The 13,252-nt window shown below is 40.3% G+C and overlaps 1 protein-coding gene across 15 annotated transcripts in view; it reads left to right on the forward strand.

Annotated features, from left to right (window-relative positions):
• Positions 1-13,252, forward strand: part of GLT8D2 (glycosyltransferase 8 domain containing 2) — a 63,228-nt gene that overhangs the window by 24,387 nt on the left and 25,589 nt on the right. For 14 of the 15 annotated variants that reach the window (XM_060307012.1, XM_060307013.1, XM_060307015.2 and 11 more), the window contains 2 exons: positions 10,461-10,507; positions 12,626-12,718. The exons of the other annotated variant lie outside the window; for it this stretch is intronic. In XM_060307012.1, coding sequence (XP_060162995.1) covers positions 10,489-10,507; positions 12,626-12,718 — 112 coding nt within the window. In that variant the 5' untranslated portion in view covers positions 10,461-10,488. The remainder of the gene's footprint in view (positions 1-10,460; positions 10,508-12,625; positions 12,719-13,252) is intronic. 15 annotated transcript variants of the gene reach the window in all.

A 13,252-nucleotide genomic window follows, 5' to 3' on the forward strand; every position in this document is an offset into this window, starting at 1 on the left:
TGTGAAACTTTTTGTTCTAGTTCTGTGAAAAATGTCATTGGTAGTTTGATAGGGATTGCATTGAATCTGTAGATTGCTTTGGGTAGTATAGTTATTTTCAGAATGTTGATTCTTCCAATCCGAGAACATGGTGTATCTCTCCATCTGTTTATATCATCTTTAATTTCTTTCATCAGTGTCTTATAGTTTTCTGCATACAGGTGTTTTGTCTCCCTTGGTAGGTTTATTCCTAGGTATTTTATTCTTTTTGTTGCAGTGGTAAATGGGAGTGTTTCCTTAATTTCTCTTTCAGATTTTTCATCATTAGTGTATAGAAATGCAAGAGATTTCTGTGCATTACTTTTGTATCCTGAAACTTTACCAAATTTATTGATTAGCTCTAGTAGTTTTCTGGTGGCATCTTTAGGATTCTCTATGTATACTATCATGTCATCTGCAAAGAGTGACGATTTTACTTCTTCTTTTCCTTTTTGGATTCCTTTTATTTTTTTTCTTCTCTGACTGCCATGGCCAGGACTTCCACAACTATGTTGAATAATAGTGGCGAGAGTGGACATCCTTGTCTTGTTCCTGATCTTAGAGGAAATGCTTTCAGTTTTTCACCATTGAGAATGATGTTTGCTGTGAGCTTGTCGTATATGGCCTTTATTATGTTGAGGTAGGTTCCCTCTATGCCCACTTTCTGGAGAGTTTTTATCATAAATGGATGTTGAATTTTGTCAGAAGCTTTTTCTGCATCTGTTGAGATGAGCGTATGGTTTTTCTTCTTCACTTTGTTAATATGGCAATGACTGATTTGCGCGTATTGAAGAATCCTTGCATTGCTGGGATAAATCCCACTTGATCATGGTGTATGGACCTTTTAATGCGTCGTTCGATTCTGTTTGCTAGTATTTTGTTAAGGATTTTTGCATCTATTTTCATCAGTGATATTGGTCTGTAATTTTCTTTTTTTGTAGTACCCTTGTCTGGTTTGGTATCAGGGTGATGGTGGCCTCATAGATTGAATTTGGGAGTTTTCCTTCCTCTGCAATTTCTTGGAAGAGTTTGAGAAGGATGGGTGTTAGCTCTTCTCTAAATGTTTGATAGAATTCACCTGTGAAGCCCTCTGGTCCTGGACTTCTGTTTGTTGGAAGATTTTTCACAGTTTCCATTTCATTACTTGTGATTGGTCTGTTCATATTTTCTATTTCTTCCTGGTTCATTCTTGGAAGGTTATACCTTTCTAAGAATTTGTCCATTTCTTCCAGGTTGTCCATTTTATTGGCATAGAGTTGCTCGTAGTAGTGTCTTAGAATGCTTTGTATTTCTGTAGTGTCTGTTGTAACTTCTCCTTTTTCATTTCTAATTTTACAGATTTGAGTCCTCTCCCTCTTTTTCTTGATGAGTCTGGCTAATGGTTTATCAATTTTGTTTATCTTCTCAAAGAACCAGCTTTTAATTTTATTGATCTTTGCTATTGTTTTCTTTGTTTCTATTTCATTTATTTCTGCTGTGATCTTTATGATTTCTTTCCTTCTACTAACTTTGGCTTTTGTTTGTTCTTCTTTCTCTAGTTCCTTTAGGTGTAAGGTTACATTGTTTATTTGAGATTTTTCTTTTTTTTGAGGTAGGCTTGTATTACTATAAACTTCCCTCTTAGAACTGCTTTTGCTGCATTCCACAGGTTTTTGGATCTTTATGTTTTTGTTGTAATTTGTCTCTAGGTATTTTTTGATTTCCTCAGGGATGTCTTGGTTATTTAGTAACGTATTATTTAGCCTCCATGTGTTTGTGTTTTTTATGTTTTTTCCCCCTGTAATTGATTTCTAATCTCATAGTGTTGCAGTCAGAAAAGATGATTGATATGATTTCAATTTTCTTAAATTTACTGAGGCTTGATTTGTGACCCAAGATGTGATCTAGCCTGGAGAATGTTCCATGTGCACTTGAGAAGAAAGTGTAATCTGCTGTTTTTGGATGGAATGTCCTATAAATATCAATTAAATCTATCTGGTCTCTTGTGTCATTTAAAGCTTCTGTTTCCTTATTAATTTTCTGTCTGGATGATCTGTCCATTGGTGTAAGTGAGGTGTTAAAGTCTCCCACTATTATTGTGTTACTGTTGATTTTCTCATTTATAACTTTTAGCAGTTGCCTTATGTATTGAGGTGCTCCTATGTTGGTTGCATATATATTTATAATTGTTATATCTTCTTCTTGGATTGATCCCTTGATCATTATGTAGTGTCCTTCCTTGTCACTTGTAACATTCTTTATTTTAAAGTCTATCTTATCTGATATGAGTATTGCTACTCCAGCTTTCTTTTGATTTCCATCTGCATGGAATATCTTTTTCCATCCCCTCACTTTCAGTCTGGATGTGTCCCTAGGTCTGAAGTGGGTCTCTTGTAGACAGCATATATATGGGTATTGTTTTTGTATGCATTCAGACAGCGTGTGTCTTTTGGTTGGAGCATTTAATCCATTCACGTTTAAGGTAATTATTGATATGTATGTTCCTATTACCATTTTCTTAATTGTTATGGGTTTGCTTTTGTAGGTCCTTTTCTTCTCTTGTGCTTCCCACTTAGAGAAGTTCCTTTAGCATTTGTTGTAGAGCTGGTTTGGTGGTGCTGAATTCTCATCTTTTTCTTGTCTGTAAAGCTTTTGATTTCTCCATCCAATCTAAATGAGATCCTTGCTGGGTAGAGTAATCTTGGTTGTAGGTTTTTCCCTTTCATCACTTTAAGTATATCATGCCACTCCCTTCTGGCTTGTAGAATTTCTGCCGAGAAATCAGCTGTTAACCTTATGGGAGTTCCCTTGTATGTTATTTGTTGTTTTTCCCTTGTTGCTTTCAGTAATTTTTCTTTGTCTTTAGTTTTTGTCAGTTTGATTACTATGTGTCTTGGCGTGTTTCTCCTTGGGTTTACCCTGCCTGGGACTCTCTGCGCTTCCTGGACTTGGGTGACTATTTCCTTTCCACTGTTAGGGAAGTTTTCTACTATAATCTCTTCAGATATTTTCTCCGGTCCTTTCTCTCTTTGTTCTCCTTCTGGAACCCCTATAATGCGAATGTTGTTGCGTTTAATGTTGTCCCAGAGGTCTCTTCGGCTGTCTTCATTTCTTTTCATTCTTTTTTCTTTATTCTGTTCCGTGGCAGTGAATTCCACCATTCTGTCTTCCAGGTCACTTATCCGTTCTTCTGCCTCAGTTATTCTGCTATTGATTCCTTCTAGTATATTTTCCATTTCAGTTACTGTGTTGTTCATCTCTGTTTGTTTGTTCTTTAATTCTTCTAGATCTTGACTAAACATTTCTTGCATCTTCTCGAACTTTGCCTCCATTCTTTTTCCGAGGTCCTGGATCATCTTCACTATCATTATTCTGAATTCTTTTTCTGGAAGCTTTCCTATCTCCACTTCATTTAGTTGTTTTTCTGGGGTTTTATCTTGTTCCTTCATCTGGTACATAGCCCTCTGCCTTTTCATCTTGTCTATCTTTCTGTGAATGTGGTTTTTGTTCCACAGGCTTCAGGATTGTAGTTATTCTTGCTTCTGCTGTCTCTCCTCTGGTGAATGAGGCTATCTAAGAGGCTTGTGCAAGCGTCCTGATGGGAGGGATTGGTGGTGGGTAGAGCTGAGTGTTGCTCTGGTGAGCAGATCTCTGTAAAACTTTAATCTGCTTGTCTGCTGATGGGTAGGGCTGAGTTCCCTCCCTGTTGGTTGTTTGGCCTGAGGCGACCCAACACTGGAGCCTACCCGGGCTCTTTGGTGGGGCTAATGGTGGACTCTGGGAGGGCTCACGCCAAGGAGTACTTCCCAGAACTTCTGCTGCCAGTGTCCTTGTCCTCACGGTGAGGCGCAGCCACCCCCACCTCTGCAGGAGACCCTCCAACACTAGCAGGTAGGTCTGGTTCAGTCTCCTATGGGCTCACTGCTCCTTCTCCTGGGTCCTACTTTGTGTGTGCCCTCCAAGAGTGGAGTCTCTGTTTCCCCCAGTCCTGTAGTAGTCCTGCAGTCAAATCCCACTACCTTCAAAGTCTGATTCTCTAGGAATTCCTCCTCCTGTTGCCGGACCCCCAGGTTGGGAAGCCTAACGTGGGGCTCAGAACCTTCACTCCAGTGGGTGCACTTCTGTGGTGTAAGTGTTCTCCAGTTTGTGAGTCACCCACCCAGCAGTTATGGGATTTGATTTTATTGTGATTGCGCCCCTCCTGCCATCTCATCGTGGCTTCTCCTTTGTCTTTGGATGTGGGGTATCTTTTTTTTTTTTTTTAATTTATTTTTGTCTGTGTTGTGTCTTCGTTTCTGTGCGAGGGCTTTCTCTAGTTGTGGCCAGCGGGGGCCACTCTTCATCACGGTATGCGGGCCTCTCACTATTGCAGCCTCTGTTGTTGCAGAGCACAGGCTCCAGATGCGCAGGCTCAGTAGTTGTGGCTCTCGGGCCTAGTTACTCCCCAGCATGTGGGATCTTCCCAGACCAGGGCTCGAACCCATGTACCCTGCATTAGCAGGCAGATTCTCAACCACTGCGCCACCAGGGAAGGCCCTTGATGTGGGGTATCTTTTTTGGTGAGTTCCAGTGTCTTCCTGTCGATGATTGTTCAGCAGTGAGTTGTGATGCAGGTGCTCTCGCAAGAGGTAGTGAGTACACGTCCTTCTACTCCGCCATCTTGAACCAATCTCCTAAGACGAATTTTATAATCTAAAATTCTTTTCTAATGGTTAAACTTCATTTTTTTTCATCAAACTTTCCTTGCTATCCTCTGCTTCTCTGAATGCCCACTGCTTCTTCTAATGAATATATAAGGTATTATGATAAGCATATAGATAAATTGTGAACTGGGGCATCCAGGAAGCAGAGTTATAACAGGCATATTTTGAGAACAGAGAGTCTGTTAGCTCTCTTGGATTTTCAGAGCACGAATAAAATACTCCAGAATATTGTGAAAAGATAGGATTTGGATTTGGAGAAATGTTTGGTTGAAATTTTTCATGATGTATCAGCCCTTTTCTTGTCTCCTTAGGCCCGGTGCTATTTTGAGAACGTTGAATCTGTATTTGATGATATAACTTACTTTTTAGCCACTGATTGCTATCCAAATCTAGAAAGTGTAGGAAAGAATCAGAAACCTTCTTTGGGACACGCATCATCCTCTAGATTCAAAGTCCTTGATAAATCTCAAGCCTCCCTTTGAACACTGTAAAATTAGAATGAAATATTAAAAAAAAATCAGTTCAGTGGAAAGGATAGTCTTCTCAACAAGTGATCCCAGAACAACTGGATATTTACATGCTAAAAAATGAACTTTAACCTATACCTCATGCCATATAAAAAATTAACTCAAATTGAAATGCAAAATATTAAACTACAAAATTCTCAGAAGAAAACATAAGAGAAACTCATCCTGACCTTGGGTTAGGCCAAAAATTCTTAGATATGACACTGAAAGCATGATCTGTAGAAGCAAAAAATTGATGAATTTGACATCATCAAAACTGAAAACTTTTGCTGTGCAAAGGAAAGTTTTAACTTTTCATTGTTAAAAGAATGAAGACAAGCCACCTACTGGGGGAAAGTATTTGCAAATCACACATCTAACAAAAGACCTGTATCCAGAGTATGTAAAGCTCTCCAAACTTAGAAATCAGAAAGCAATGATCCAATTAAAACATTGGGAAAAGATTTAAACAGACACTTCCCCATTGCATTAGTCAGCGTTCTCCAGAGAAACAGAACCGATCAGATGTATATGTATGCGGAAGAAGACTTATTATAAGGAATTGGCTCATGTGATTATGGAAACCAACAAGACTCAAGATCTGCAGGCTGAGTCAGCAAGATGGACACTAAAGAGAGCCAGAGGTGTAGCTCCAGTCTGAGTCTGCAGGTCTGAGAACCAGGAAAACTGCTGGTGTAGATCCAGTCCGATGGCTGGCAGCCTCAAGACCCAGGAAGAGCATGAGTTTCAGTTCGAGTCTGAAGGTAGGAAAAAGTCACTGTCCCACTTCAAAGGCAGTCAAACCAGAGACATTATCTTACTCAGGGGAAGGTCAGCTTTTTTGTTCTGTTTAGAACTTCAGCTAGTTGGATGAGGCCCACCTACATTAGAGAGGGCAATCTGTGTTCCTTCCACTACTGCTTTAACATTAATTTCATCCAAAAACATCCTCGCAGGAACACCCAGAATAGTATTTGACCAAATATTATGGCCCCTTCAAGTTGATACATAAAATTAACCATCACAACGATATACAGATGGCAAATAAACACATAAAAAGATCCTCAACATCAGTAGTTATTAGGGAAGTGCAAATTAAAACCACCACGAAATACACGTATTAGAACAGCTAAAATAAAGTACCAAGTGCTGACAAGAATGCTGAGCAACTGGACTTTTCTTTCATTGCTGGTAGGAATGCAAAATGATACGGCCACTCCGGAAAACAGACGGGCAAATTTCTTATAAACACACATCTACCAAATGACCCAGTAACCCCACTTCTAGGTCTTTACCACAGAGAAGTAAAACTTAAAATCATGCAAAAACCTCCAAACAAGTGTTTACAGATGCTTTATTCATAATCAAAAAACACTGGAAAGAACTCAGATGTCCTTCAATGGGTTAATGGATAAATAAACTGTGATACATTCTTACAGTGGAACGCTATTCAGTAATAAAAAGGAACAAATTATTGATTCATGCAACGGCAAGTATCAATCCCAGATGCGTCATGCTAAGCAAAAGAAGAGAGTCTTTAAAGATTGTATACCGTATGAATCCATTTACGTGACATTCTAGAAATGACAAAACTATAGCCACAGAGAATACATCAGTGGTTGCCGGGAGTTAGGTGTCAAGTTGGGTTTGCCTACAGAAGGGCAGCACAAGAGAATTTTTTGGAGGTGTTGGAATTGTTCTTTTTCTCATTTGTTGTGATTATCACAGGAATTTATGCATGTGTTAAAATTCATGGAACAATACAACCAGAAAAGTGAATTCTACTATATGTAAAAATTTACACATTTAAAAATCAACAAGTCAAGGAACTTCCCTGGTGGACCAGTGGTTAAGACTCTGCACTTCCACTGCAGGGAGCATAGGTTTGATCCCTGGTCAAGGAACTAGGATCCCACATGCTGCACGGCCGCAAACAAAAAAAAGAAAATCAAGTCATATTTTGAAGCTGACCTGTTAATATGCAGTTAATCAATTACATGTGTCACAGGAAGTCTATTAAAAAAAAACAGGTTTACTGAATATTTGTTATACATCACCATTTGTGCCTCCCTGAGTGAAGCACTCTTTCTAATTATGGAAGTTCACAACAGGAAATTTGTGGAAATCCAGGACACTATAAAGAAATTACCTTGTCAACATGTCTCAAATGTCTTGGCAGAAAAATAGTTCTCATAAGGCCAATTCTTTATTCTCTAAAGAAGTAGTTGCCTCTTCTGTTAAAAGAAGTTGTTCCTGGGACTTCCCTGGTGTCCAGTGGTTAAGACTACAAAAAGCCACAGCACAAACCTGGCAAATCTTCCCAAAGCAGCAGTTTTTCTAGATGGTAAAACATTAAACACATGACTTTTCTATGACATATTAACCCAGATGTCAGTTGAATCAACCTACCCCAGGGATTCTGTAACCTTTAACCTGGGATGCACAGACCCTCAGAGTGTCCATGGATACATTTCATTTTCTCATGTACTTAGATGAGGAAAAATGTGAGCATTTCCTTCGTTTGTGAATATAGGAAACAAGCCACAGAAGGAACTGTAGTACCTGTGACTTCCTCATCAGTGTAAATCAGGTACTTTCATGTTACATCACAGCTGCTACAAATATCTCACATCTTTTAAAGCTCATTACTACTTAAAGCTACAATAAGTATTATACCTGCTAATAGCCCTTGTTATTTAATAAAGAAGCATGTTTAATGCTATAGGTATCACAAATTTGTTTTTTCCCCCCAATATTCTGATAATTTTCTTTAAAAGTGTGTAATTGGTTTTCTTTATAATACAATATATCTTTTAAGCTTTTAAAAACATTATTCTGGGAAGAGGTCTATGGGATTCACCAGACTTCCAAGATACTTATGTCAAAAAAAGTTTAAGATTCCTGCCATCTGCCATAGATTTGGAGATTCAAATGCAATTAACTCACAATTAACTCACCTTTCCTCCATCCAATATTCCCTCCAAACTTTGTACCAATTCTTGATGACTTCCATTCTCATGTCCGGTGCCCACAGAACTTTCTAGCTCAGTTGTTTCTCTCCCCTGTCCTCCATGTCCAAAATAAAGAACATTGCCCCGTTCCCTTGATTTCCCTTAAACACAGCAACATGTGTTGATCCAGAGGGGAAAGCAGTGTAGAGGTAGGGTGGGGATGAGAAGGTGCAGAGCATGGCAGAGACTGTGGACTGCATATTGGAAATTCCAGTTCTTTGAAAGTCCCTAGGGCCCATCTGCACAGGGAAAGAAGTTCTCTTGGGCGACTGGCAGCTCCTGTCCTGTGATCTTTCTCCTCCTTACACGCTGTTCTTCTTGGGCTGCTGCCAAACCCGGGGATTCCAGCTCATCATTTACTCGACCCAGTTAGCTTTCTCCTGATCTCACCCCTATCCATCACATCTGTGTATAGAAGACCTTGATTACATAACGAAGAGTTTTCTCCCTGAGAGGAGCTCTTCCGACAATGAAGGGACTATTTTTTCCCCCTATATTTATGTACAGTTTACATGAACTTGAAGGTAAAACAAGAAACTTGGAAGATATTTTGAACTCACTTGGGTTGACTTTGGAGTGTCCGCTCTCCTTTATCATCAGAATTTCTGTGGGAATGTTTGAAAAACATTGCTTTAGGGCTTTAAGGAAGACAAAGTCTGATGGAGGGGGTTACATGCATTTAAAAGAAAATCCAGGGATTTCTCTGGTGGCGCAGTGGTTAAGAATCCGCCTGCCAATGCAGGGGACACAGGTTCTATCCCTGGTCCAGGAAGATCCCACATGCTGCCGAGCAGGTAAGCCCGTGTGCCACAACTACTGAGCCTGCGCTCTAGAGCCTGCAAGCCACAACTACTGAGCTATGCGCCACAACTACTGAAGCCTGCATGCTCTAGAGCCCGTGAGCCACAACTACTGAGCCCACGAGCCACAACTACTGAAGCCTGCACACCTAGAGCCTGTGCTCTGCAACAAGAGAAGCCACCGCAATGAGAAGCCTGCACACCACACAAAGAGTAGTCCCTGCTCGCTGCAGATAGAGAAAGCCCGCGTGCAGCAACAAAGATGCAATGCAGCCAAAAAAATAAATAAAATAAAATCCATATTCCTTTACAGACCCCACAGTTTGTCTCCAGCCTCTTCTAGCCAGTCTCTCCCTTACTCCACTCTGTTCCAGCCTCATTGAACCTCTTGCGGTATTTAGAATCATCAGCCCCAGGGCCTTTGCACTTGCTGTTCCCTTTGCCTGGGATGCTCTTCTGCATTCTCTCCACTGGCTCCTGCCCTTTCTTCTGATCAAATGTCATCTCCTCAGTGAGGTGTTTCCTGATTTCTCACCAAGATGCCTCCCGGTCTCTATTCATCTTTATCCCAGCACTTCTGTTTTTTACTTCATATCACTTACCATAATTAATTATTTTACTTGTTACATTTTAATATCTCTTTTCTCTACTGAAAGCAGCTCCATGATGATAGGGACTGGGACTGATCTGTGCGTTGCTGCATCCCCAGTACATAGCACAGTGCTGGGCTTTTAGTAGGATCTCAATAAATATTTACTGAATGATTGAATGGAGCATAAAATGTGCCCCTCTCAGGATGGTTCTGTTTTCACAAGGGATTACTGAAGATGTAGAAGCTTCCTTATCAAAGGAATGAAGTTATGGTAGCAGGAAAAAAAGGCACAGGATTGATATTTTACATCAAGGGAAACGTCTTATGTGACATTTCTTCCAGTTAGTGCCATCTGATCTGCTAATCCAGAGGGCTGACAGGGCAGTTTTTGGAGAAGGTAAAAGATTACGCTTTGGGAGTCCTTTGTACGTTTTGTACAGCCAGAGAAATCAATTTGAAGAGGTGAGCGCTGAATTCAAGAACTATTCAGTTAAAAATTCTAGATTCAGAACAGTTAAGAATGACTGCAGGGCTTCCCTGGTGGTGCAGTGGTTGAGAGTCCGCCTGCCGATGCAGGGGACACGGGTTCGTGACCCGGTCTGGGAAGATCCCACATGCCGCAGAGCGGCTGGGCCTGTGAGCCATGGCCGCTGGGCCTGCGCATCCGGAGCCTGGGCTCTACAACGGGAGAGGCCACAACAGTGAGAGGCCCGCGTACCACAAAAAAAAAAAAAAGAATGATTGCAAAATTTTCCACATAGCAAATGGTCAGAGATATAGTCCTTAATAATTGTATTATGACTTTTGGGTTGATTGTCTTTTAAAAATAATTTTTATTCTTTAATCCACAGGTCACAGTTTTTATCCACATGAACACACATGGCTTTGTTACGAAAAAGTAAGATTACAAACTTTTAAAAATTATGATTAAAAATAGATATTTTGGAGGACTGTTTTGATGCTGAATCTTATTCTTTTTCTTTTTGTTTTTTAATCTTCTTTGGTTTTCATGGATAGTTTTCCCACAGACAGTTGTTGGCATCATCATATGAGGATGATTTCCGTAGAAAGTTGTTGAGTGTTTTGTTCAGAGGTGGATTTTTCGTGAGAGGGGTCAGATGTTTCCGTAAAAGTTGCAAATATTATTTATTTTCTCATTTGAAATAAGTATTCATGTTTCTGCCTAATTTAGCGTTTGTAATTTCGTATTCTTATTCTTAAAGATTCACTTCAAATTATGTAATCTTCAGACCCCATCAAAACCTGGACTTGCCTCTGATTTTATATCCAGTTGTTTGTGAATCTAGGGGAAAAATAATTACTTAATTGTGTTAGTTACCCTCAGAATAGAGTTGCCCAATGTGGCAGATGAAAAGACAAGATATACAGTTAGATTTGAATTTCTAATAAACTATGAATAATTTTTTAGTATAAGTATATCCCCAATATTGCATGGGACATACTTATACTAAAAAAGGGTCAGATGGTAGTAGACATTAGGCTGCTTCGTCAAAGTGGCTGTGGGAAGCGAATGTTAATCAGTTGTATCGATAAACTATAGAACTTTGTCCCTTATCTTCTGTTTCTGTATAGTTTTGTTTTAAACTGAGTATAGTATCTGGTTGTCTCTGGCTGAATCTGATAACCCAGAAAGGCAGAGAAGGGATGGATGTCAGCAAGGCAGAACCATTGAGCCTTAGGACATAGCTGTGGAAGGCATCCGTGGAGATTGTCCAACTCCTTCCTTTTACAAATGTGAAGACAAAGGCCTAGGGGCCAGAAAATAGATCAGTATGAGGCCAATAAGTATAAATATCTTGACACACAAAAATAGTAAATAATAATACGAAACAATTTTAAAGTCTTTATTGGGCCTACATTGCCTTTGGTAACTCTCAAAACACCCCTGCAAGGTAGTGGTTATTATTACAATCCCCATTTAGCAGATGAGCAGACTGAGGCTCAGAGAGGTTAAGTAACATGTCCAAGGCCACACAGCTAGTAGGTGGTAAAATGAGATTTGAGTCTGACTTCAAATTCCAGCCCTTTCCCCTTCTACCAATGTTTACCAAACTGCAGGCATTTGTGTACTGCATATGGCAGTGTACCACTTTCTCAACTTTTCATCATCTGCGTTCCTTCTGTTCTGTGCATGACTTACTATTTTCTTTAAATTGACTCATTTAAAAAATTATAAGTGTATTTTGTAATAGAAAGTGTATATCCTTACTATAAGTAGAGTAACAGTTATGTCTCAGAAGAAGCTGATTGTACAAATATATATGGTTAGAGTAATGTTATTCAATTCTGGGTAGCTTTGTTTACCTGCCTGCATGTGAAATTAGGACTGATTTCTCACTGTGATTTAATGTTACTTAATGCTATGAACACAAGCCTCCTGAATCATCCCATGTACAACCAGTGGTGTATGGCTTCATACTTAGGAAAACACTGTCCGACACCATTCTAGTTCTCAGTAGATCCTAAGGGCAAGCATCACTGTTTTGGAAAGGATGGCCCTGGAGGCTTAGACTGGGAAGAGTTATTGGGATCTTCTAACCTCTTACTCAGGGCAAGAGATTTATGTACACCATCCTTGACCAGTGGTAGAACTAACTGAGAAGCAGCTGTTATAATGACTAAGAACATGTATTCATAATAAGCACTGGCTCATCATAAGTGTCATATAAATGTTGGCTATTATTTGAAACAAAGTATTCCTGCACAGAAAGTGGCTCCAGAGGCAACATCATGCAGTCATCAAGGTTGTAGCTTCTGCCGTCAGACTGCCTGGGTTTAGCCCTGGCTGTCCTTAAACTACATCTGTGTGGCCTTGAGTATCGGCAGTATCACAGATTAACTCTTGACTCCACGTGCTACCTGCTTAGAGAAAGGTTCCAGGCCTCCAGTCCTGTGTATGTCAGGGACAGCGTCTGTTCCCACTGGCTATTCTAAACTTATTCCACAGTTTCAGTTTGATAGGTTATACTTGAACATGTTTCTGTTTTTATTTCAGTTAACCAGGTGTTGCTGTTCCTTTTGATTGTGACCATCTGTGGGATTCTGTATAAGAAAGTTCATAGGGGGACTGTGCTCAGGAACGAAACAGGTATGCATAGTGACCTAAGCCAGTCACAAAAAGTCAGATACTCTGTGATTCCACCAACATGAGGTACTTAGAGTAGCCAAATTCATAGAGACAGAAAGCATAGTGATGACTGCCGGGGGCTGGGTGGGGGGAGGGGAAAGGGGAGTTGTTGTTTAATGGGTATAGAGTTTCAGTTTTACAAAATGAAAAGTGTTAGGGGGATGGATGACAGTGATGATTGTACAACAGTGTGAATGTATTTAATACCACTGAACTGTACACTTGAAAATGGTTAAGACGGTAAATTTTATGTTGCGTATTTTACCGCAAAGAAAAAATATATTAAAAAAAAAGAAGAACGGGGCTTCCCTGGTGGCGCAGTGGTTGAGAGTCCACCTGCAATGCGGGGGACACGGGTTCGTGCCCCGGTCTGGGAGGATCCCACATGCCGCGGAGCGGCTGGGCCCGTGAGCCATGGCCGCTGAGCCTGCGCGTCCGGAGCCTGTGCTCCACAACAGGAGAGGCCACAACAGTGAGAGACCTGCGTACCGCAAA

This window comes from Globicephala melas, chromosome 10 (genome assembly GCF_963455315.2).
Source record: "Globicephala melas chromosome 10, mGloMel1.2, whole genome shotgun sequence".
Classification (NCBI taxonomy): Eukaryota; Metazoa; Chordata; class Mammalia; order Artiodactyla; family Delphinidae; genus Globicephala; species Globicephala melas.